General features: G+C 37.4%; 1 protein-coding gene across 2 annotated transcripts in view; it reads left to right on the top strand.

The window, feature by feature from the left end:
- Nucleotides 1-26,370, top strand: part of VWA8 (von Willebrand factor A domain containing 8) — a 376,366-nt gene that overhangs the window by 122,676 nt on the left and 227,320 nt on the right. For both annotated transcript variants that reach the window (XM_066380832.1, XM_066380831.1), the window contains exons 13-18: nucleotides 2,774-2,934; nucleotides 4,969-5,082; nucleotides 12,668-12,836; nucleotides 13,966-14,043; nucleotides 19,626-19,741; nucleotides 25,602-25,708. In XM_066380832.1, the coding sequence (XP_066236929.1) occupies nucleotides 2,774-2,934; nucleotides 4,969-5,082; nucleotides 12,668-12,836; nucleotides 13,966-14,043; nucleotides 19,626-19,741; nucleotides 25,602-25,708 (745 nt within the window). The remainder of the gene's footprint in view (nucleotides 1-2,773; nucleotides 2,935-4,968; nucleotides 5,083-12,667; nucleotides 12,837-13,965; nucleotides 14,044-19,625; nucleotides 19,742-25,601; nucleotides 25,709-26,370) is intronic.

Here is a 26,370-nt window from a genome sequence, read left to right as displayed (position 1 = left end):
AATTCATATCGCTGACCCATTTTAGACTATGCTGAAAAGTTATGTTAATTGGGTTTGATTAGGTTCAGATGTTCTGTGGAAGTTCCGTTGTACTTTCCTTGCACCTTCACACAAATGAAAATAACTCTCACATAATTGAAAGTAATTTCTGATTATAACTAATATTGTGGAAACTGGAGCCAATTTATTCTAGCCAATTAAGCTTTTCTCCCAGTAGAGGATCTTAATTATGAAAACCAATTATTTCTCTTAAAGTAATGTTTTTTTTAAATTTTAATTCAAAAATACATTAGAAGTGGAGAATAGCTCTTCCCTCTGAAGACTGAAACAGGAGAACTCTCTGGTCTGCAGTTGTAGTTACCATTAACAGCATCAAGCTATGGTATCTGTAACTGCTTGTTGTGTGGCAACAAATAGTTCCGTTTACTTCATTAAGTGTAAGGGAATTTTCAACTGTTCCATTTGAAAGAGGATCCCTATGCATTGACTGTCTTTCTCATCATTGTCACTAGTAAATATTTACTTACTTTAATGGGACAAGTGTTATAGACATTGTATTGAATTAACAAGATATAAAAGAACTTGGGAATCATGACCATGAAATAGTGCTTATTCATGTTGTTCACAGATTGCTGATTCATGATGTGTTGGTATGAGAGTGAGAACTTTTTTGTTGAAAAATTTTTTTAAAAGTCACCAAATGCTAGCCTCAGCTCCTTAGGAGTCTGAGCCCTTTGTACCAGAGTCACATTCCTCGTCTCCATTCCTGGCCCAGCAACAGACTCAAGAGCTGAGTTTGGGTCAGGATACCATCTTTCATTTTCAGCTTGAAGCTGGTATTTTCAAAATTAACACCCATCCATTTCTTTAAAGATATGGTATCAGTGGGATGTCTTCTTCATGTTACTTCCTCTGAATACCAAACAGGAATACCTAAAGGAAACAAGGCCTACTCTCTCTTTCTTCCCTTCATTATTTTGACTATTAATTTATGCCATTTTGTTAAGCATTTCGTATATCCTCATACAATCTTGTAATTCCTATTAAGAGGAAAGAGTGTAAACACATAGGATGAGACGAAGTTTCACATTAACTTTAATGTTTTCTTTTGTGTTTCCCACCTGGCAGGCATATCAGATAGCACCTGTGTAACAGGTGGTAAGCCCTACTTTGGACCTGTTATATCCAAATCTTCAGGGTAATGGGCCTAAACTTATATGTTTTCCAAAGGCCCCCCCCACTGTTTCTGAGATGTTTCTTTGATTTAGAACTGCTGTGCTTAAGCATGTTTTCTGTTTGTTTTATTGTCTCGGACAATATTTGACATAACTTTATGGTGAATATTTTTCTGGAATAAGTAGTCTTGAGAATTTTCTTTACATTTACCTGTTTTTATATTAACTTTTGTATATGTATCTGTGTGTACTTATATGTGTGTGTATACATACATGATTTTTTCATCATCTGATTATGAAAATGACCCACAAACATTTATATATTTTTATTTGTCCCATTTTTCTTGCAGAATGATCTTTTTTCTGGTATATAGCACAACCATGAGTGAGAATGATCTCACCTTATTAAGCACTGATAATGATGATAAATTTAGTCTTGGCTGTTGTAACTGTCATTGGCAGCTTACAGTGACATACACATATAGTTTGCTTGGAACTTAAGGTTCATAATTGAGTAATTAAATAGAATTAAGGAGTTAAGCCAATTTTGGATATGTGCCAAAGCTAGCCCCCAGAGCTGTTGGGATTTGAATGTTACTGAGTTTGAATGTTACTGTTTCTCAAGCGTCTTTATGATTTAATGCAAGCCTATTCATACTTCCTAAGTCAGTACTTTCTCAATAGTGAGAACATTGGTTTCAATACAGATCTGTTGCTAGTGTGAATATAAGCTAATTCATTAGTTTTTATCTGCTTAAAAGTTGAAGTGGGTATCACAGGATTTATAAAAGACTGAATTTTTTATTAAAATTGACCTTTGTGTGCTACTAGTGGTACAAAATTTATCTGAAGCTGATCGTAGAAAAGAAACTATTGTCTTCAACATTACATATTTAAGAAAAACTTGTTCATGTTATATGGTACCATTTTTTTATAGTAGATAGACTTTTATATGCTATTGCTATTAATAGTTTGCTTAAATCTGTTAGCACTGCTTTCGACTTAAGTACATTGTGTGAGTGCATTAAAAAATGTTAGGTGCTGTGCTAGTGTTTGTCAGTTCATGTACTCATCTGATGACTCTTCTCCTTAGCTTCCTCCATTTTCAAGCCCCTTTAATTATAATGAGTCACTTGATGGTTCCTAGCATGGCTTTCAGGAGAACTCATCAACTGCAAGAAAATGTGTATTATTCATAAGCATCTTCACCCACTGAGTTTGTATGGTCTGAGTCTTAAAAAGGAATCCATACAGTATCATACCTGCAGAAGTAAAGCTGATTGAATTAGTTCTGTTAAATTCAGATGGAAATCACTGCCATCATCTGTGTAGATATTAAATGACCATTTTTAAAGGGGAGAATTGCTAAATTAAAAGGAAAAAAAACCCCACTTACTCTTACTATATTATGTGGATGAGTAATAGGAAAAACCTCAAATGACCAAGAAAAGCTTATCTTTTTTTTTTGATGGGTTGGAGATGAATTCCTAGCTGTATGTAATGTTCAGAGAGGGGTAACTATAAAGATAACTAAGCTGCCGTCCATGTCTTAAAAATTAATTTCGCATTTTTGGGATACGTGATGGGTTTGGTTTTAGGATATGACGGCACGTGATCTGCTACAGCAGAGGTACACTCTTCCAAACGGAGACACTGCGTGGCGGTCCTCGCCCCTGGTGAACGCTGCTCGAGAAGGAAAGCTCGTCCTCCTGGACGGCATTCATCGGGTCAACGCGGGCACCCTCGCTGTGCTGCAAAGGTTTGCATGATCACACGCACAAAGAACATGCGAGTAAACAGCAGATGTAGAACTCTCTCAGTCTTCTTTAAAACTGGGTTATGTAGATCCTTTAAAACTTGTAATTCTATATCCAAGCAGAACAGCGTATTTTTAAAAATTGTATGTTTCAAGAAAACTTTTCAGTAGTCATTTTGAAAGACTTTCTATATGCCTATTAATATATGCAAGTCGCACGGCTCAAGCTTTACTGTTTGCCAGTCACAGCTCCCTGTTTACAAACTCTTTATGAGTCAGAGATTGAAATGACTGATTGTTCTTCTTGGAATTTTTTAAAAAAGAAAATGTAGCTCCTTTTATAAAATATGTTCTAGCTCTTTTATTATATTTTTTAAGCTGAAAAGCTCACTTTGTGTTTACAAATTCAACATTTGTTTAACTGTTGTTCTCTTACAGCGGTTTAGATGGGAAAAATATCCACACATTCCCAATTCACTTTTCTTGAATTTAATATTAAAAAAAATTTCATGTGTGACTTTCATGGAACATATTCCCATCTAGTGTCAGTAATGATACAAATTTTTTGTTGTTGTTACACCTTGATTCTAACACTTGTAGAGATTTGGTTTTTAACTTTGACTTATCAGGAAAGTTCAAATAAATAGAACATGTAATTTTCCAACTAACTGTTCAAAGCTTTTTCCCTTGAAAATATGTTCATACTGACTATAATTAAAGATTCCAGAAACATTGTGTTAATCCTGATTAGATTTTAGAGCACTTAAGAATACTTTCAGTGATTTATCATAAACATTCCGTAGATTTATAATACTCTCCCCTTTTATCAGCCAGCTCTTGCCCATCAGGCTTGGTAGTAGTAGTAACAGCAGCTACCAGTAATAGAGTCCTTACTCTGTGCTAGGCATGGTGCTGTGCATTGTTCTAAGCCAGTAGGTCTCAGGTTCTCAACTTTGGAATCACCTTGTGAGCTTGAGGCTTAAAAATTACTGATGCCTGGGTTCTAGCCTACTTGAAATTTCAAAAGGTGCTTCTAACACCTTCCAGGGGATTCTAATGTGCAGCCAAGTTTGAGAATAACTATATTAACCCTCTGCCTTCCATTAACTGTTTAATTTTCACAGCCATACTGTGAGGTTGATATTATAGCCTTAATTTTTATAAAAGATAAAATTTTAAACAGATGGCATAGTTCTCCTTCTCCTCAATCATTTAGCTAATACAGTAATATGCAGAGCTGATTTTGAACCCAGACCCCACTGACTTTACTGCCCATCTTTTTATCTCCCTCTCCTTACCCTGTCCAGCTCCTCCTCCTCCTCCTCTTCCTCTTCCTCATCCTCCTCATCCTCCTCCTCCTCCTCCTCTTCCTCTTCCTCTTCCTCCTCCTCCTCATCCTCTTCCTCCTCCTCCTCCTCTTCCTCCTCCTCCTCCTCATCCTCTTTCTCATCCTCCTCCTCTTCCTCATCCTCCTCTTCCTCTTCTTCTTCCTCCTCCTCCTCTTCCTCTTCCTCCTCCTGCTCCTCTTCCTCATCCTCTTTCTCATCTTCCTCCTCCTCCTCCTCCTCTTCCTCTTCCTCCTTCTCCTCCTCTTCATCCTCCTCCTCCTCTTCATCCTCCTCCTCCTCATCCTCTTTCTCATCCTCCTCCTCCTCCTCATCTCCCTCCTCCTCCTCCTCCTCATCCTCCTCCTCCTCCTCCTCATCCTCTTCCTCCTCCTCCTCCTCCTCCTCCTCCTCTTTCTCATCCTCCTCCTCCTCATCTCCCTCCTCCTCATCTCCCTCCTCCTCATCCTCCTCATCCTCCTCTTCCCTGTCCACATCTAGTATCCATGACTACTGCCCTTTAGTACAGAAATCGATGGTTTTGTCAACTATAACAGCACTAGCTGACTTGAAATTTCAAACATGCATCTAAAATTGTTCGATTCAATTGCCAGTAATAATGGACATTATTAAAATGTTAAATATTCTTTCTCTAATAACTTCACTGTCCAAGACTGATCACTTTGTGTCTAACTTTTCTCTAACCCGTTAGGCTAATCCATGACCGAGAGCTGAGCCTCTACGATGGCTCCAGACTGCTGAGAGAAGACAGGTACACGCGTTTAAAGGAGGAGCTGCAAATGTCTGATGAGCAGCTGCAGAAGCGGTAATTTGGGATAGACTACTCTTACTCTCAAGTGTGCCTTCTTCTTTTTCTTATTTTTTTAACTTTAAGGTCAAGCCAAGAAAAGTTTGAGCAGCTTAATAATTTGGTGTCCTGGGCATGTGCATAGTTGTTGTGCCCTTCTTAAAACTTGAGGTTATAATCCAAGATGAATTCTGCCCTCTCAGCCGACTTTTACATAAGTGTTTAAACATTTTATAAGGACATTAGTTTTAAGAAGATGCCAATCAGTTTTGCCCCATACTTTGTATCTCTTCAACAAATAAACAAACAAAAATGTGTCATCATTACCTCAGCCCACTTGCCTAAGAAGTCATCATTTCTTACTGGGAGATGTCACCTGATGCAGGATTATCCTTTGTGGCTTCTTTAAACATTCTCCAGAGATAGACTCCCCAAACGCGATGTCTGAGACCTGACTGGATCCTGAATCAGGATTAAAGTGAAAACAGCTATAAAAGACACTGTGGGGACAATTGGGAAAGTTTAAATGTGGACTATATATATTATATGACATTGAATTAATATTTATTTTTTAAGTATCATAATGGTGCTGTGGTAATGAAGGATAATATTTATATTCTTAGAAGACATATGCTGAAATATTTCAGAAATGAAGTAGAACAATGTCTACAACTTCCAGTGTTTCAGGGAAAAGAAGACATGTATCTGTGCACACAAACATACCGCATGGAGAGAAAGAGATCAAGAGAGTGAGAACGTAAATGTAAAATCTTAACAATTGCTGAAATCTAGGTGAAGGATACATGGGTGTTAATAGTTTATTCTCTTAAATTTTCTATGGGTTTGAAAATTTTCAGAATTAAAAGTTTAAGGAAAATATTTCTTTCTGGTGCCTACTGTACTTTTTCTCAGAGGAGATTTGGTACATATAAATTATTATCTGTCTCATTACATTTCCATGGCTATTTTGACATAATTAGAGATTGCTATTTTGGAGAATTCTTAGTCACTTAATTGGATCTTATTTAATTGAAGCTTTACCTCCCTCTGAAGGGGTTGCTGCCATATTTAAAACATTAAAATCCTACAAATGATTATTAAGTGTACTTGTTATTGTGTTTATGTTTTAAGGAGAGTTTTTATTTAAAAATTGCCTTGGAATTTTTACATAGAGAGGAAATGTTAAATTTCTTACTATCTCTGTGTAAATTATTTAAAAATTTACTTGTTACACAGCTTCTAAGGTGTACATCATCTGATTTCTCTAGCCCTGTGAGTGTTTTAATTGTTAGGGAGGCAAGTTATGAAGATACCATTCATTTTATACCTTCAGTTTATTTATTTACTTATTTTTATTAAGTGAGAGGAGCAGAGGCAGAGAGACAGACTCCCACATGCACCTCAACCAGGATTCACCCAGCAAGCCTCCTATGGGGCAGTGCTCTGCCCATCGGGAGCCTTTGCTGAATTGCTCTGGCAACCAAGCTATTTTTGGTGCCTGAGGCAAAGGTCATGGAGCCATCATCAGCACCTGGGACCAACTCACTCAAACCAGTCTTCTTCTCTCTACAGGAGGGGAAGAGAAAGAGAGAGAAAAAGTGAGACAGAGGGAAGGGGGAAGGGTGGAGAAGCAGATGGTTGCTTCTCCTGTGTGCCCTGACTGGGAATCAAATCTGACACATCCACACGCTGGGTGATGCTCTACCACTGAGCAACCCAGCCAGAGCCACATACTTTCAATTATGACATTCAGATTTTGTACATTATTTGCATGTGAATCATTAGTTAGGGAAAATTTTTTATTTTTCAGATAGAAGAATCAAAGCAACTTGGCAGTTGCTCCCAGCAAACCTGCCAGCCAGCTTCCCTTAGGACTTCAGGCACATTGTTTTTATAGCCAGACACCCAGGAAGTGACAGTCCTTTTCTGTGAAAAGTACCCAAATTCTCCCTAATGGTCACAAGCTGTTTTACAAATGAGAACACATTCTGGAGCACAGTATCACTGCACGTCACATTGAAGGTTTGGCTCACAGTGTTGACTTGTACTCCTTACCATGTCCCATCTTTGTCATTGTCGATCTCAGCTCTCCTGTGACAGACTAGACCCAATTCCATCTCCCGAGATCACTCGGAATATGTGCAGACAGGTTGTAGCACTGCTTGGTTTCCTTCACTTTTTATTTTTATTTTTTTTTTATTTTTTTTTAGGCTAGTCAAGTGAAGCACTTTTTATTTTTATTTGAATATTATTAAACATTTATGAAACTTGAGGGAGATAATTTTTCAAGTCTTTTTATTTAAAGTATCAGTCCTGCCATCTGTTCTAGAAGTTCTTTCTTTCTGCCACTCCCCCAAAGCTACCACTTTCCACTCTTAGTTATTTCTTTTGCTGTTCACCTCCATGTCACTAAACAATATGCTTTCATTGGGATTTCTTCATTTATTTTTCAGTGTTAGGCACTATCTAGTGGTTTCCTACTGTTTAAAATTAGGATTTACACTCTTTCACCATCCCTCTTCCCATTAGACATACATAATTCCTGTTCCCCATTCTTCCTAAAGAGTTATGTAGTAATTTTGTCTGGAACTTTATTGAGTGTTTGTATTATTGTCACAGAAGAAGAACAAGACACAGCTGAGCCACTCAGTACACTACAGTTGTTTATCCTTTCTTGTATACATTTTGTTTTTCTAAAGTTAACATTTTCCTGCATATGAAAAGTGGCAGATACAAAAATAAATAATTACTATGCAGCCTTTAAATGTTAGAGTAGAGATCTATAGTAATGCTCTGGGAGCACAGAGGAGGAAGTGACTATATTCCATGTATTTATCACTTTTTCATCCAAACACTTCCCTATTGTCTAAATTTCCTCTTAGCACATTGTGGCATTGATGTATTCATCATTTGTCAATTTTATTTTCTCCCACACTGTTTTCTGACTAGCAATATCAGGGCCTGTTCTTCAGGGCTTGTATGTCATTCTAGATCTCTCTCTACTCCCACTTCACATTTCCTTTGGTCTGTCTTTCTGCCACTTTCATTAGTTAGATGTTAAACCTCCTGTGCTGAACTTCTAATTTTCTTTTCTTTCTTATGTTCTGACAATTTGTCAGGACTTCGTTAACTTTCCCAAAGTGGGATGGCTAACAGTTGATTCCCCTCTCTGTCAGAAATATATCTACCATTTGAAGCCTAATACCTTTCCTTATCAGAATCGGCTTCTCCTGATGATGTAGATTGTTGGCCTGTGTCTTTATATTTTCTTGGTTAACCTTGATTAAATTTTGTAGTCCATTTTTGTCTTTCTGAAAATAAATATGTTCTCTTTTAGGGTTATATAATATTTTTTCCTTTAAGACAACCGACAGTATTTCTTTCAAGGCTGTTTTTATTAGATAAAGAGCTGGCACCTTAACTAAAAGGACATAGCCCAGTGCAAAAAGCAGGACATTTGTACTCAGTGAAGAAATTAATTCATTTTATGTGTTGTTCTTGTAAGTAATATGTCCCATCATCTAGTTTGGGTTGATCTTACATGCTATCTGTTGTCACTATCTTATGTCACTCTTGGTATTAGCATGGGAGCTGCAAATTAGAAACTCATAACCTAAGTTCTCTGTCCTTTTCATTGCTGTACCTAATCACAAACTGAAGTTTAGCAAAGTGATTATTTCTGATAGTCTCTAAATAAACTGAGCTATTATTGTTTGGGGACGTTGAGATAGAGAAAAGGCCGAAGGTGTAATGAAGGGAAGGCAGATTTAAGAGCCTCTTGGCCTCTAGGACCAGTTTGGTAAGTTTAGATACTGTTGGGCTTTCACAGGAACAGTTTTCATATTTGTGTTTGGCAGGACTTCGTTAGCTACAAATAAAATACTTTAATTGTCGTAAAAAGGAACTTAATGGTATGTCACATTTCCAAACGAGGATTAGGGATGCATTGTGCCTCAGGAAATAACTGGAACCTAGGACTTTAATCTTCTCAGGACTCTCTGGCTCTATACTTTATCTCTGTTTCTAATGTTACAATAACTGGCACATAGTAGATCACTTAATAAATGTTTTTGAATGAGTGAATAAATCTTAACCTAGGATAAATGCTAGGAAACTCAAGGTAAAGGTCATCCTATTAATCTAGTTTTAGATGATTTTCTAAGCTAGCAATGTTTCTCTGAGGAACACTTTGCCTTTTAATCACAAATCTGATACCACAGGGTCTCATAATTAACAGCTAACGGAGGGCAATGAAGGCTTTCAGCTTCACAATGGGAAGCCCTGTATTTGACTCCTCTGCTGAACTTCATTGTGTATCATAGGGTGATATTGTCAGCATTTTTAAGTATGAGTAATTTTTTTTTGTTTGTTTGGGTTTTTTTTTTATTTTTCTGAAGTTGGAAATGGGGAAGCAGTCAGGCAGACTCCCGCATACACCCGACCGGAATCCACCCGGCATGCCCACCAGGGGGGGATGCTCTGCCCATCTGGGGCGTTACTCTGCTGCAACCAGAGTCATTCTAGCACCTGAGGCAGAGGCCACAGAGCCATCCTCAGCGCCTGGGAAAACTTTGCTCCAATGGAGCCTTGACTGTGGGAAGGGAAGAGAGAGACAGAGAGGAAGGAGGGGGGTGGGGTGGAGAAGCAGATGGGCACTTCTCCTGTGTTCCCTGGCGGGGAATCGAACCCCGGACTCCCGCATGCCAGGCCGACGCTCTACCACTGAGCCAACCGGCCAGGGCCTTTGTCAGCATTTTTTTATGTTGTCATTTTAATCAATTCTACTCAAAACCCCAATGGAAATATTACAATTAAAGGGTAATATCTCTACTAAGAGAGAGATGAAATTCAAACACTTGCCAAGATATTCAGGGGAAAAAAAGTATAGAAGTGCTATTTCTCCAGAAATGGACTATTTATTGCCACTAACTACTATAACAGAACTCAGTAGTTAAATGATTAGGCAGCTAGAATACAGGAGGTAGGATATATTGATATATGTGGAGAAAATAAGACACGTACTCTAAGATTTTAGGTAAGGAAAAGTCCTTCCTATATAACTGGTAGGGCCACCAAGTCCCTGACTGCATGATCTGTAATTTCAGAGGCCACACCATAATTTGTAAGCCTAGGAAAAGCAATTTTTAGAAATGCTCATGTTAAAGGTCTGGATGAATTCATGAAAGCTATCCAACATCATTTCATTTCTCTAGTAGAAAAAAAGAGATTTATTTACAGATACTCAAGCAGGGCACAGGATGATCTATCCAAAGGAGTTGTTGTAGGAAAAGAGGGAATGATTATAACATGACAGTAATTGAAAGTCTTGAGGATAAAGTGATCATTCAGGATTTCTAGTAATTAGATAGTCATGTAACAGAATCTGGACACAGAAAATTCTGTGATTTGAAAGATAAAAGGGAAGGTTATTACATTTTCCACTTTGGCTAAGTGGTTGTTATAATCCAAAAATCTGTGCTTCATGGACCAGCCAGAGGTATTGGATTCATGTTTGATCCTCTTTTCTCCTACTTGAAACAACAATTAACATGAGAGCAAGTTTGGTGGTTAGAATTTAAATACGATGATGGCCATGACTGGGGAAATACATTGCCCTTTTTGGTACAGACTCTTAGCAGGGTACCTGGCCCAGTTTAAAGAAGGCAGTTTTGGAGAGAGCAGGTGGGTCAGGCAGAGAAGTGTATCACCTTGAATTTTGTTAAAAATGTACATGGCCTAATTTGCTAGCAATAAGATGCTGGAGTTTCTGGGGAGGCAGGAGAGAAAGCTCAGATCCTGTCTTCAAACATAAGGGTCAGAGTTAAAGGGGTCCAGAGAAATCTACCGATCAAGGATCTGCCCAATGTCCAGTTACGGTTCACCCCTGATCAGTAATAAAAATTGAGAGGTTGTAAGTTGTTTTCAATGTTCAGTCACAATAAGAAATAAATAAAATATTCAACAAAAATGAGAAAACATGAGAGCATATATATTCAACTGGGACCAGGTCACTGATTTTTTACTGCTTCCTAAGATAGCCAGAAGCCATTTCTTGGCAAAATAAACTATTGATAATTTACTTTTTTCTCAAGAAAATCTCACCCTTCTTATCTATGTTCTGACCAACAGCAGGAAGGGACTCATTTAGCGACCTACACTACTTGTACTTACCCTTTTCCCAAAGAAGTTTTTCTCATCAAAGGAAGCAGTTCTATTTTGATCCTTACTTCCTATGAGAAATGCAGGCGTGCTGTCTGGTGTTTGGCTGTCGTGCTGTTTCTAACCACCATATCTGTGGTATTGCTGGTGTTTTGCAACAAGAGGCCGAAAGCCTCTAACATTTCTTAAGCTGTTTTTAAGGGTATATTAGCCCTGTGATTACCTACAAAGAATGTAAAAGACTTCAGAAATGATCAAGGTGTATAGTCTTAGTAATTAGATCACAGTAAGGGATTTCTAGCCTCTTCTCCAAAAACTACTGAAGTCATTTCACAAACTATGGGAAGTCTTATCTTATTTGTCTATGTATCCTGGAGTATTTACATTTTCAGATTCCCTAGCAGATTTATAAAAGAGATCACTTTAAAAAGCATGTTTCTTATAAAATGACAAAAAAAGTGAATTATATAAAAATTAGGATTCCTCTACTTTTTTAGGACCTAAACATTCTTATTGCCAATCCAAATTTCTTTCTTTCTTTCTTTCTTTCTTTCTTTCTTTCTTTCTTTCTTTCTTTCTTTCTTTCTTTCTTTCTTCTTTTTTGTGACAGAGAGAGGGACAGATAAGTAAGGACAGACAGACAGGAAAGGAGAAAGATGAGAAGCATCAATTCTTTGTTGTGGCAGCTTAGTTGTTCATTGATTGCTTTCTCATATATGCCTTGACCGGGGGGCTACAGCAGAGCGAGTGACTCTTTCTCAAGCCAGTGACCTTGGGCTCAAACCAGCAACCTTGGGCTCAAGCCAGCGACCATGGGGTCATGTCTATGATTCCCACGCTCGGGCCAGTGACCCGTGCTCTAGCTGGTGAGCCTGCGCTCAAGCTGGCGACCTCGGGGTTTCGAACCTGGGTTCTCTGTGTCCTAGTTTGATGCTCTATCCATTGCGCCACTGCCTGGTCAGGTGCCAATTCAAATTTAAATTTAATCTAACCCCCATGTGGCTTAAATTTTCTGTATTCTGGAAAGTCTCCTCATATTGAATCATATTTCTTTGTCTTAGATTGACATATAGTGAATTCCTTGCAAGATGAGATTTTGAGGGTACTGAAGATGAACTGGATGGGATTTTGTTTTAAGGGACTCTGGGGAAAATTTATTCTAGGTGCAATAGCATATCCAAAGCAATGTTTTTGCCAGGGATGGAGTTTGACCAGTGGATATGGTACATCTTATTTTAGCAGTAGGTGATTCATTTTTGTTTTGTTTTAATCCTAGGCTCTTAGCATGTTCTGACTTTTTTTTTTTCAAAGTCTGTTCTTTGGATAATAGCTTTGATTATATCAGCAGCATGGAATTATAGACTTATATTGTCTAGGCTTTAGCTACAGTGACCTAATTTCTAACATAAAAGGTTATGTTATTTAATTTTTTTTTCTCTTTTAGATCCATTTTTCCTGTCCACCCCTCCTTCAGAATTATCGCCTTGGCAGAGCCCCCTGTTATTGGAAGCACAACACAGCAGTGGCTGGGGCCAGAATTCCTAACCATGTTCTTTTTCCATTACATGAAACCGCTGGTCAAAAGTGAAGAAATCCAAGTGATTAAGGAAATGGTAAGAGTGAGGCCAGCTCTACCCTGTTGCCTTCAGTTTTTCTCTTTTTAAGGTACTCTGACTTCTCCTGGAGTTGAATTGGACATATTTGACTTCTTCTCCCCACTTACTCCCAAATTTCCTCATATAATGGTTCTCAAACAGTAGCATTTTACACAATCATCTGGAGGGGTTGGTAGAAATGTAGATTGCCGAGTCAGTAGTAGGTCTGGGATATGGAACAGAAGCACATGAGCATTTGTATTTCTTATTTTTTATTATTATTTTTTTTTTCCAAGTGAGAGGAGGGGAGATAGACAGACTGCCACATGTGCCCTGACAGGAACCACCCGGCAAGCCCTGTCTGGGGCCGATGCTCTGCCCATCTGGGGCCATGCTTGCAACTGAGCTGTTTTTAGCACCTGAGGTGGAAGCTCCATGGAGCCATCCTCAGTGCATGGGGCCGATATGCTTGAACAGTTGAGCCATCATTGTGGGAGGGGAAGAAAGAGAGAAGAGGGAAGGAGATGGGAAGGGTGGAGACACAGATGGTCACTTCTCCTGTGTGCCCTGACTGGGAATCTAACCCGGGACTCCATGTGCTGGGCCGACGCTCTACCACTGCAACCCAGCCAGGGCCTAAATTTAATTTCTAAAAAAAATGATCAACAACTAGAGAGGGGATAATCAAAAAAAGAAAAAAGAGGATACCTTATGTGACTTAGTAGACGGATATAAGATTACTACTAAATGAAGGAGTTTAGTTTCAGTAAGAAAATGCCTAGAGTTTAAGAAATCATGCTGAAGCTAGCAGAAAGGGCATGATAATACATGAAAGTTGTCGTAGGCATGCTACATGCCAGCTTTGGAGTTAGCAACCCCTTTCGGTCCTCTGCTGGTGATAGAATTGAAAATGGAAAAGAGAGGATTGGTCTTAGTTACCTGATTCTTAAAGAGAAAGAGGGGGTGAGTCTAAGTGTTTACTGAGAAGATGAATAAGGAAATTTATCCATAGATTAAACATGTAAGCTATAATCAGGGTCTTTCTAAAAGTGTATTTTTAATATTATTTACTAAATAGCCATAATTTCTGATTTATTGATTAGCTATCCTAATTCATCTGTCTTTCCTTGATTCTCTTCAAAAACAGGTCCCAAATATACCTCAGGAAGCCGTGGACAAATTGTTATCATTTACACACAAACTCAGAGAGACACAGGATCCAACAGTAAGTCTGGACTTTCTACAGGCTGCTGCTTTTTGTTTTTAGGTCTGGTGATACAAAATATATTTTTAAGCTGGCATTTTTATTCCTGTGTTACGCTTTGTCCTATGCATATGTTTTATTCTTTCAGTGATTTTAACATTTCTTCTAGTGCCTCCTGGCTGATATCACAGAAGACAGCTTTAGTCTAGAGGCACACTTAGGACTTCTGAGGCCCTTCTGTCTCCTGTGCTGAGCAATGTCATCTATTGTTATGGTCTCAAGTACCACCTCCACAAAAACACCTACATTTTATCTTCAGCCTCTAACTTCTCTTTTATGATTGCTTCTTTATTTCTAATTGTATTTCTATGCTGGGTTCATATATTGGAAGTATCTAGGGCAGTCACTGTCTAACTCCGAGTCTCAGTGTTCTCATCTGTAAAATGGGAATGGTGCCACTTACCTCATAAGGACACTGAGATGATGGGATATGGAAGTAAACAATCTTTCTCCTTTAAATCTACTTATTCCTTTTTTAATTTTCTGACTTTGTCATTAACCTGTCTACCAAAGCACCGAAATTAGAAACCTTGACATCACTGTTGACTCCTTGCTTTCCCGCTATTTCTACCTAACCTGAAAGCAAATCTCATCAGTTTAGCATCTTGATGTTTCATCTTTTACCTATTGTCTGTCCTATTGTCAGTAATTATCCTAGTATTACATTTCATAATCTATCTCCTAGAATATTGTTATTTCCTCTTGTCTGCACTCTACCAATAATCCATTCCTCTTGTGGCCCTCTATAACTTTCCTGTGGCTGTTATAACAAATGACCATAAATTGGTAGTTTATGACTAAAGTTTTCTTTCTTACATCACAGAGGAAGAATCCATTCATTCCATGCCTCTTCCAGTTTCTAGTGGCTGCTGGCATTCCTTGACTCGTGGCCTGTCACTTTAGTCTCTGCCTCCATCTTCACATCATCTTCTTTTCTGTGTGTCCGTGACAAGTCTTCTCTGCCTCCCTCTCATAAGGAGACACATGACTGCATTTAGTAGCCGTCCAGGTAATCCAGGATAATCTCCACATCTCAGAAATCTTTCATGTTATCTGCAGAGTCAGCTTTGCCATATGCAGTCAAGTCCACAGGTGCCAGGAATTAGGATGTATCTTTGGGGGACCGTTTTCTAGCTGTCACAGGAGACCTCATCTCCAGTTACTTCCCCTTCCTCAGCTATGCCATTCTACGTGTTGTTTCTTGGACACACTGGTGGCAGCCTTGGGGCCCTGTCACTTGGTGTTGCCTCTGCCACGGTTGTTCCTCCAAAGCTGCCCCAGGTTTGCTCCCTCGCGGCTTTGGGTTTGTTCCACGGCTCCTTCTGAGTGAGGCTTTCCTGAAGCACTCTGGGTAGACCCACAAATCCTCCCCATTTTTTTCCTTTCTCCCATTGTAAGGCTCTTCATATGGCTGGTTACACTGTGACATACTATGTGTTTTACTCATTTTTTATTGTTCATTTTCCTCACTCAGATTTTAGTCCTGGGATGACGAGGGTTTATTTGTATGGTCCCTGCTGGGTCCCTCGCACCTGGAACTTTGCCTACTGTATAGCAGGTGTTCAGTTTATCTACTAAATAATGAATGAATGAATCTTCCTTATTGTCCCAAGAGTGAGCATTCCTAAGTTCATTTCCTAAGTCCTTCACCTTCTTTAAAACTGTTAAGAGATGGACTCTCCTGTGTGTGGACCAATGGGCACCCTGCTAAGCGTGCCTGCCAAGTTCCCTCTCACCCTGGCTTTGGTTCCAGCCTCATCTCCTGCAGCCTCTCTTGAAGCCCTCTCAGCTCCACCACATGTTGCTTTGTGCTGTTTTTTAAGCCCAGCATTAACCCCACTATCTCTGCCTTAGATAATACCAGGGATGTGCTTTCCCTCTGTTCCCTTGCACCCAGGTTCCCTGTTCTGTCAGAAGTGACCTCTGTGTCCAATCTGCTTCTACAACATCTGGCAGATTCTTCTCGTATTGACCTATTGTAGCTGTATCACAGTGTATTTTTATCCCCCCAATTAGAATTTGAACTACTAGAAGCCAAGTCTTGTTCATTCTTTTATTCCATTTCCCAGTCTGGTGCCTGGTGCATGATAGACACTTAAATGTTTGATGAATGAATGAATAAAATAATTAATGAATAGATTGTCTCTAGAGTTTTATCTCTAAGAGCATGTTACAGTTTTGTAAAAGTAATAACTCTTTAAGAGGAATGAGAGAAAAATTATTTTAACTAATTTTGGTTGGAATCTTTATATGTTTAAGCTAAAGTACTATTATTATTAATCATGCTAATATGAAAAGTCCGTAAGGTGTGCTCTTAAACTGCATAACCAGCGTAACTAAGGGAATGTGCTCATATCTTTGGTTGCTTTTGTTACAAGACAAAACTGCAGTTAGAAGTTTGATATTATAAATATTAAATATATTAGAGACTTTTCAGTTAAAATACACTCTCAGTTTTTAATGGCTAAGGTGAGAACAGATAACCAAACCCTTTATTCAATACTAAAGTGGCTGAATGCAACGGTTTGTTCTGATTTTTTTTAACACTGGATGTCACTGCAAAGCATTCTGATGTTTACTGAGGGCAATGGTATTTTTCAAATTCTTGAGAAATCCTACTGACCACTAGAATGAAATGTGCTTGACCAGGCGGTGGCGCAGTGAATAGAGCATTGGACTGGGACACAGAGTACCCAGGTTCGAGACCCCGAGGTTGCCGGCTTGAGCATGGGCTCATCTGGTTTGAGCAAAGCTCACCAGCTTGGACCCAAGGTCACTGGCTTGAGCAAGAGGTTACTCAGTCTGCTGAAGGCCCGCGGTCAAGGCACATATGAGAAAGTAATCAATGAACAACTAAGCAACAAAGAATTGATGCTTCTCATCTCTCTCCATCCTGTCTATCTGTCCCTATCTGTCCCTCTCTCTGTCTCTCTCTGTGTCATACATACATACATACATAAATGGAATGAAACGTGAAGCCTGAACTGTGTCATGCTTGGAATGAGATTAGTATGTTGTAACCTAGAAAGTTACCATATGCTTTAATAGGACCCTTGTCCTGAAATCTCTCTGGTTGTTGTCATTTGTTAAACTTTTCCACGGTCCCAGGTATTAGAGAGGGAATTGCTGAGTCATATTTAACTTCTGATACTTTTGATCATATTGGCTAAAATAGTCTTATCCTCACTTCTTCCTTCTTCCTCATATTCATCAATTGGATGGATATGTTTCAAGTCCTTTGAAACATTTGCTGATCCCTTCCCTCCATTCTTTTGCCAGTAACCCTCTTGTAGGAGGGTTTTACTTTACTTTTTTGTAGGGCAGATCTTGTCTCAGCTCTGTCTATCCTTCAACTATATACTTTACATACTGCTGCCAGATTTATCTTTCTGAAATCATGTTACTCTGTTGCACATAAGAAAGCCTTACTGCTTTTAGGAGCCAGGCCAAACTCCTCAAAGTGTCAGTCACAGGTCTTTGTTATTTGGGAGCAGGGCTGTTTCCTCATGTTCTGTGTGTATTTCTGTTCCTTTTGCATTCAAACCTTTGTAATCGCATTTCTTCTTCCCACTTGAACATTTTAAGCCCCTCAGCTGCTGTCAAAGGCTCTACTTATTTTGGCATTAAATTATATGCGATTTTACATCGCAGTTTTTCTTGCTTGTATTTAAATATTACCTCCATGTCTAGTATGCAAATTTGTTGGAAACAAGGATGAACGAATGTTTGCTTATAAATGAGTTATTTGAAACTTAGAATGCATTTTTAATGGGAAAAAGGATATGTCATAAATGGTGGTCATGCTCCCAACCTAGTCCCCAAAGATCCATTTGACCCATGTCATAGCTGAAGTAACAGCAGACCAGCATTTCATAGAGTTGTTAAATAACATGAGGAAGGAGAAACCAACTCATTCTTTTTTCTTTGGGACATACAGAAGTGACCTTAAGTGAAATGTTGAAACAAGCGAATATGCAGAATGCCTTTTGCATCCTCCCACTGCCCATTTTGAACCCTTTGTTAATGTCACAGAGTCCCCTTCTGTGTTCTCCCAGGTGCTCAGGGCTACTATATTGCTCTTACCACACTCTCTGTGACATTTCATCCTGGCCTGTTCTGCCCTCCCAAAAAGCCAGTTGCTTCAAAAGTTCTTCTTTCCTCTGGTTTTCAGTGAAAAACCTTTTCCTCCTGATGCTATTGATCTAAATTAGTAATTAGGCCAGTAATAATCTGATTCATTAAATTCATTCTAATGTAGAGGTAACATCCTTTTCCTCTGTTAGATTTATTTTTCATTTTGAAGAGACTGACTTTAGATAATAATTACTGGTATTTGTTGCATGCCTGTTGTGTCTGATCTATGCTAAGTGCTTTAGAATAATATTCTAATGTAATCCTCATAACAACCTTAAAGATGAAGGCGTTATTATTGCTGTTTTAAAGATGAGGAGACTGCCATTTGAAGAGTAAAAAATTTCTAAAGGCACAAAGCTCATAAGCCTGGTTTGTCTGATTTCAAAGCTTATACACTTTACCATAACATTATGCTTCCAGCCAAGATAATTTTGGGGAAGTATAAGAAAACAAGTAAAATTTTTCTGACAGTAGGGGAATGATTCTGAACAGCAAGTTGCCACCCAGGTGATAAACTCGTTGACTTCTCTATGGTGAGCAGCCTAAATTAAATTGCCCATAACTCTTTTTCAGTGTTACAGAAGCCATAGATTTAATTAAAGCTCTAAGCATTTTCAGGATATCTTAACAGTTCAACTTTGTATAAATAGAAAAAATAAAAATGTAGTTGTACATAAGGGCTAGTTTTAAGTTGACTGCAATGTTTTATTTATCTATTATGTCATATCCTTCCTCCATCCAACCTTTCCATCCCCTAAAAGACATGTATCCACAGTATTTAGTACAATGAAAACATTTTAATTGAATTTAATTGATAACACTTTTTATAGATTTAACAAACTATTGTCATAAATATTTAAAATGTTAATTGGTTTTTGTTAATTTTTTTTTTTTTTTGTATTTTTCTGAAGTGAGAAGCAGGGAGGCAGAGAGACAGACTCCCACATGCACCTGACCAGGATCCACCCAGCATGCCCACTAGGGGGTGATGCTCTGCCCATCTGGGGCATTACTCCTTTGCAACCGGAGCCATTCTGAGGCAGAGGCCATGGAGCCATCCTCAGCACCCGGGCCAATTTTGCTCCAGTGGAGTCCTGGCTGTGGGAGGGGAGGAGAGAGATAGAGAGAAAGGAGAGGGGGAAGGGTGGAGAAGCAGATGGGTACCTCTTCTGTGTGCCCTGGCCAGGAATCGAACCCAGGACTTCCACAAGCTTGACCGACGCTCTACCACTGAGCAAACTAGCCAGGGCCTTTTTGTTAATTTTTATTTGTAATTCATTAACAGTACCTATTTGTTTTAAGTCTGGCCTTGTCCTTCAGGATTATTGAATTCTGCTATGAGACCCATCTAAAGGGACTTGAAGCAAGTTGAAACAAGACTCTTAATAAGCTATTTTGCCTTTTAATAGGCACAGTCATTGGCAGCCTCACTTTCTACCAGACAGCTGCTGCGGATTTCTCGGCGGCTGTCACACTACCCTAATGAAAATCTTCACAGTGCTGTCACTAAAGCCTGCCTTTCCAGGTAACCGCACTCTCCTGTCTCACTGAATTCAGCTTCTGCGTCTTTGCTAAAATAGTAACATAAGCTTAATTGCTAGTCTGGAAAAAGTATGGGTGTGAATATGTAGCTGTTTCGTCCTTGTGTTCATTTTTCACAACATACTTATTTAGGCATAACAATTTCAAGAAGTATTTTATAGATAAGACGTCGTCTTACGTTACTGGCTCAAGCCACATAGTGGTAAATAAATAAAAGCATTTGGAATTTGCACGTCAGGTTCATGTGTTTTCTGACTTCGTGTTCTTAGCCATCACACTTCGAGCTTCCCAAATTTGCATTGAAACTTTCCATGCTTTATAGTACTTCCCTGTGGCCCAAATTAAACAAAATGAACATTTTTTTTCAGTCTATACTATTATTTTTATATCTGTTTGAAAGTGATTATAAAACATTGGCTTATAGAATTTTCTTATAGAATTGCACTTGGCATGAAACTATAGTATTTTAAAATAATAATAAGATTAATAACAAGATTCAGTAAGCCCAGAGGTTTTTTTAGACTTTTCATAATATCTGCTGCTTCATTCATTCCTTGATGTATAAAAGGACTTAAAAGAGAATATATTTTCAGTTTGGGAAAATATATAATTGCCCTTTATAAATCTACAGTTTAGTGGACAATTTTACTTGTAGTTAAAGTAAGCTCCTTGTTTTGCAACTTAAATTTGTTCACTCTATGGTGAATCCAGCTAAAATAAGGCTCCTCTCCAGTGTCTTCACAGCAATTCTTTAAATAACTAATAATTATGAGAAATAATAAAATTCTCTTTTAAGTAAAAGAAGATTAGACTTCCAAATGAAATTTAGAAAAAAAAATACTTTGTTTATTTTTTAGGGTCATAAACTAAATAAAATATAGACACAGAGATAGGTTCATTACCTACCCAGTATTTTCTTTGTCAGAACTTGGTTACAGATGTATGTTAATAGAAGTAAATAGTCAATGATAACCAATGTAAACCGTTTTGAACCTAAGGGGAAATCCTTTGGATATATTAGAATGAAATAATCAAATTTTACAGACCTTTATATACTCCTTTCTAGTTAAATCAACTTTCAATCTCCTTTATTTAAAAAAGAAAATAAAAATAAATCAAGTAATGTGAATTTATTTAAGAAATCAGCCTGACCTGTGATGGCGCAGTGGATAAAGTGTCGATCTGGAAATGCTGAGGTCGCCGGTTCAAAACCCTGGGCTTGCCTGGTTAAGGCACATATGGGAGTTGATGCTCCCAGCTCCTCCCCCCTGTCTCTCTCTTCTCCCTCTCTCTCTCTCTATCTCTCTCTCTAAAATGAATAAAAAAAAAAGAAATCAACAGGAGTGATCAGAATTTATAGAACAAATACACGTTATGATACTAGTGCATAGCATTAAAAACAAAATGAGCAACTTAAACATTGTGAGCAGAAAAAAGACACAAGGGAGCAATAATAAACTGACAACTTCAGATCAGCAACAATAGATTCCAGAAGGATTAGATGGTATTCTGAAAGTGTTGAGGGAAAATAGCCATCATCCCCAGAAGTCTTTGCTTAACTAAATACATTTTTGATAAAGGCTGAGTTTACCATTAAACCAAAAGGTGGTTCTTTGAAAATATCATTAGGTAAAGTTCTGTTAAATTTAATTAATATGACAGGGGAAATGCACAAATAAATATATTAAGAGGGAAAATTTAACAGAACTACAGATAAAGTCAATATTTACAAAAATCATAAGAAAAAGGACAGTTGTCTAGAATTGTATATATTACCAAGATTTGTTAAGAAGGAATACAAAAATCAAATAAATTCATAATCATGAAAGAAATCAAATTAGTAATATAATCTCATCAAAAAATACTACTTGTTTGTGGTTTTGTCAAGTTTTATCTAATTGTCAAGAAAAAAAATATATCTCCCTATGTTATACAAATTGTTCCAGAGAATAGAAAAACTTTGAAAACATAGCAGTTCACTTTGAGTCTAGTATAATATTGACGTATAAATAGCCAAGAAAAATGTATGCAAAGAAAACTATAAATTAAGGAATGTGTGCAGAAATCTTAAATGAAATACTAATAAACCAAATCCAGAAAAAAAATAAACCAAGAACAATGTGGAACTATCTCAACATGAAGAAGTTATGATTCTTAATTTGTTACATTAACATACTAGTTAAAAAATATCATTTTAATCAATGAGTAAAAAGTATTTGATAATATCCAATAGCCAAACCTAAAAACACATGAAAGCAAAAACAAATAAAATTCTTACTGAAACAGGAATATTCTTAATAAGCCATGAATAAAAAGGAAACTCCTTAATCTGAATAAAGGAGCATATACCAAAAATTTACAGCAAATATTTTTAGGTGGAATACTTGGCAGATTTATGTTAGAGCTAGGAACAAAACAAAAATACCATCTTTCTGTACTTTTAGCCAGCCAGTGCATTTGTCCCAGGTTATAAGATTGGCTACATAGTCTGACCAGGTGGTGGTGCAGTGGATAGAGCATCGAACTGGGATGTGGAGAACCCAGGTTCAAGACCCCGAGGTCACCAGCTTGAGCGCAGACTCATCTGGCTTGAGCAAAAAGCTCACCAGCTTGGACCCAAAGTCACTGGCTCGAGCAAGGGGTTACTTAGTCTGCTGAAGGCCCACGGTCAAGGCACATATGAGAAAGCAATCAATGAACAACTAAGGTGTCGCAACAAAAAACTGATGATTGATGCTTCTCATCTCTCTCCGTTTCTGTCACTCTGTCCCTATCTATCCCCCTCTCTGACTCTCTCTGTCCCTGTAAAAAAAAAAAAAAAAAAAAAAAAAGATTGGCTACATAAAATAATTAAAGAGAAACTACATATAAATTATAAGAACAAGTAGAGTTTAGTGATATTACTTATGTGCCCAAATCAGTAACAGTCCCATGTTTCATTAATAATCAATGAGGAAGTCTAATGTTTAATAAAAATCCCATTCAAAATAATAGCACAAAGCTTTGAGTACCTAGAAATAAGTCTAATAAATAATATTTAATGCTTTAATGGAGAAAAGCTTAAATATTAATGAAACCTCTAAAAGACTTAAATGGGAAGCTATACCATGTTCATGGAAGGAAACATTCAGTATTGTAAGGCTGTTTGTTTTTACCTCAAATTGAGATATAAATATAATTTAGTCAAATAACACCAAGGTTATAATGAATTTGACAAGCTGATCTTAAAATTATCATGGAAATATGAAGGGCCAGTAATAGTCAAGGAAATTTTGAGGAAGATTAAGGAAGTATATTTTCTGTGTCAGATATCAAGATCTGTTATAAAGCTATATTCATTATAACAGTGTGGTATTGGTGCAAAGAAAGACTAACAGACCATTAGAATCAGACCACATGATTATGGGAATTTGGTATATATTAGAGGTGGCTTAATAAATCAGGGTGGAAATAGATGGACTTATCAATAAGTGGTTGAAAAGTAAAAATACTTTATCTCATACAAAATAGTAAAATCCTGTTATATAACAAAAACACTATAAGCTGCTCTACAACTTATAAATTACAAACTAAGATATGTTACATAAGATTTATAATCATGAAAGGACTAATAGTCAGGGACTATTAAGTACTAATTAATGATATAAGTTTTAAAATATTCATTTATGTTTTGTGTAAGTCAGTGGTAGTCAACCTGGTCCCTACCGCCCACTAAGAGTGAGTGTTCCAGCTTTCATGGTGGGCAGTAGCGGAGCAACCAAAGTATAAATAAAAAGATAGATTTAACTATAGTAAGTTGTTTTATAAAGATTTATTCTGCCAAACTTAGCAAAAATCCGACATAAAGTACTTGGTATGTAATTATTATTATATGCTTTAACTTGCTGTAACTCTACTTTATAAATTTTATAAAGTAAAGTTACTTGACTACTTTATAAATCATCATTACTGTGGAACCAGTGGGTTGTCAGAAAATTTTACTACTAATAGAGACACAAAAGTGGGCGGTAGGTATAAAAAGGTTGACTACCCCTGTAAGTGTTGACCTCAAACCACCTGATATGTTTAATTCTCCTTGTTTGTTAAGTGGGCCAATATTTTGGAATGTATGTTCTAGGTGTAAATATATTTCAACTTCCATGCTATGCTACTTATGATTATTTAGTAGTGGTGTCTGAGTGTGAAGTTAAAAATAATTCTGAAACATGTTCAATCTCTGTGGGAGACAGTATCACATTGGTAAGCAATGTCAGTCTGTTCACTGCCATTGACAGAGAGGCATACACGCCTTGTTTGCTATCCTTTATTGGCTTTAGAGGGCAACCTAGAAATGTTCCAGTACAGGGGCAATGTGAGGCTATGTTGACAGACACACTGTAGAGATGGAAAGGGTTTCTGGGAATAGCAAACAGGGACTAAACTTGAAAGTGGTCATTCATTGTCAGTTAAGGTGGTCTGACAGGAAGTAATGGAGATACAGTAACAGGGCCTAATGTTACCAGGCCAGATTCTATCATAGTTTGTAGGATACTAGTGAGAAGAAAGTAAGTCAGCTTCCCAGACAGGATTTAGGAAACAAGATAAAAGCCCAGTATTGGATCTGGGAGATAAGGTGAGGACTTGGTTTTGAAGGAAAAGGCAACAGTGTAAGAATTGTGATGAAAGATCAGAGATGAACAATAGTAAGTGTGACTTGATGCTAAACTGATGAGATCCTAACCTAGAGCTATATACAAGGTGGGGCAAAAGTAGATCTACAGTTGTTAGTATACAAAACACAGTTTATTCTTGTGTTATTGTTTATTAATTATTGCTTATTTTCCATAAAACAAATGTAAACCTACTTTTTCCCAACCATGGAAATTCCCCTATCATAGCCTAGGACCAGAATGAGGTAGTAGGTGGGAGTTAGTGTCAGATATGTAGCTTGGAATGTTGCAGGAACAGGAAATCCAGTAGTCCTTTACATGCTTGTCTATTTGCCCTCTCACTCACACCAACATCTCCTTTATTAGAACTTATCCTCAGGGCTATGGGAAGAATCACAAAATTTAGAGTTATGGAAAACCTAAATTAAAAGTGATATATTAATAGTATGTAATTTGGAGCATTGTGGCACATCGTGGTTAGTTTATGGTAGTATTGTACAGGTAGCCATGTATTAAAAATCATGGACTCACTTGTGTTCATAAATTCCAGATATGTTATTTGTGTGGGTGGGAAAATGTTTTTATGTTCTAAGCCCATGATGTTCATACAATCTAATTATAGATTAAGAATATCTCTGATACTCAACAGAGAGTTTGTTTTGATAAAATACATATAGAATAGATAAACAGGCATAATTTTTAAATGGAAGGAAGAACCAATCTGGATAATATGAAATTTATTTAATAGTTTGTATTGGAAAGTGAAAGAAACATCATTAATCCACCTCCACTAATTTGAATTTGTGATTGCCAACTTGGAGTAGGTTTCATATTGTTTTATCTATTTAGGAAAATTTCATAAGCTGGTTAAATGATAAACAAGATTTTTGAAGGATGCGAAATCCATTTTCAAAAGCAAATTACCTTAACTCTTACCCTGCAAAATTTTGCATTAAATGAATAATACTAATTACAAATGAGTTTTACTTATTAAAGGAGGTTTGATAAATATATACTTCATCATCACATGTACTTAAAGTTTATTTACTATTTATATTTCACATATAGAGATTGAACTTACTTAATTGGTTGTAATTAGTTTGTGTGTGTACACATGTCAGAAGATATTTAGGAATCACAGAAAGCTTTTACACTAACATTAAATCCTCTCCCCACGCCCCACCGCACTCCCAGGTTTTTGCCAAGCCTTGCAAGGTCAGCATTAGAAAAAAATCTAGCAGATGCTTCGATTGAAATAAACACTGATAATAATCGAGAACCAGAACTGGAGGATTACAAGTGTAAGTATTTGATTTCTTTTTATTTTAAGTGACATGATAATTATTAAACGTTTTTTGTTATTAACTTTCAATTAAAAAACAGTTTGTTTTTCATTTACTTTGTTTTATTTTAGATCGAAGAAATGAATCTTTAATTTTTTTTTAAAGATCGAAACCCACTTAAAAGTTAAATGTTAGAATATTTCCTTTATTTCCATACCAGGTATAACCCCCACCATGCCAACCCCTACTCCTTCTAAGAGTCATATTTGACACAAACATGTTAAAGGCTCTTAGAATTTCTTGTATAAGTGAACTTGTGTGATTTTGTTTAACCTTTTTTGCCAAATGTGTTTCACAGTAGAATCTAAAATTGTTTTCCTTGCACAGTATTTACATTTAGAGGGCCAGCAGTGTCTTATGGGATGTGTTTGGGAAGCTACTGTAGGTTGAGATAGACTAAAATAATATTCGAGTACCATTTCCTGCCTTTTTTTTGTATTTTTCCAAAATGAGAAATGGGGGTGGGGGAGGCAGACAGACAGACTCCCGCATGCGCCCTACCAGAATCCACCCAGCATGCCCACCAGGGGGCGATACTCTGCCCATCTGGGGCGTTGCTCCGTTGTGGCCGGAGCCATTCTAGTGCCTGAGGTGGAGGCCATGGAGCCATCCTCAGTGCC

This window comes from Saccopteryx leptura, chromosome 4 (assembly GCF_036850995.1).
Source record: "Saccopteryx leptura isolate mSacLep1 chromosome 4, mSacLep1_pri_phased_curated, whole genome shotgun sequence".
Taxonomy (NCBI): Eukaryota; Metazoa; Chordata; class Mammalia; order Chiroptera; family Emballonuridae; genus Saccopteryx; species Saccopteryx leptura.
The sequence above is the reverse complement of the archived record's forward strand: the minus strand, read 5'-3'. Positions and strand labels throughout refer to the sequence as shown.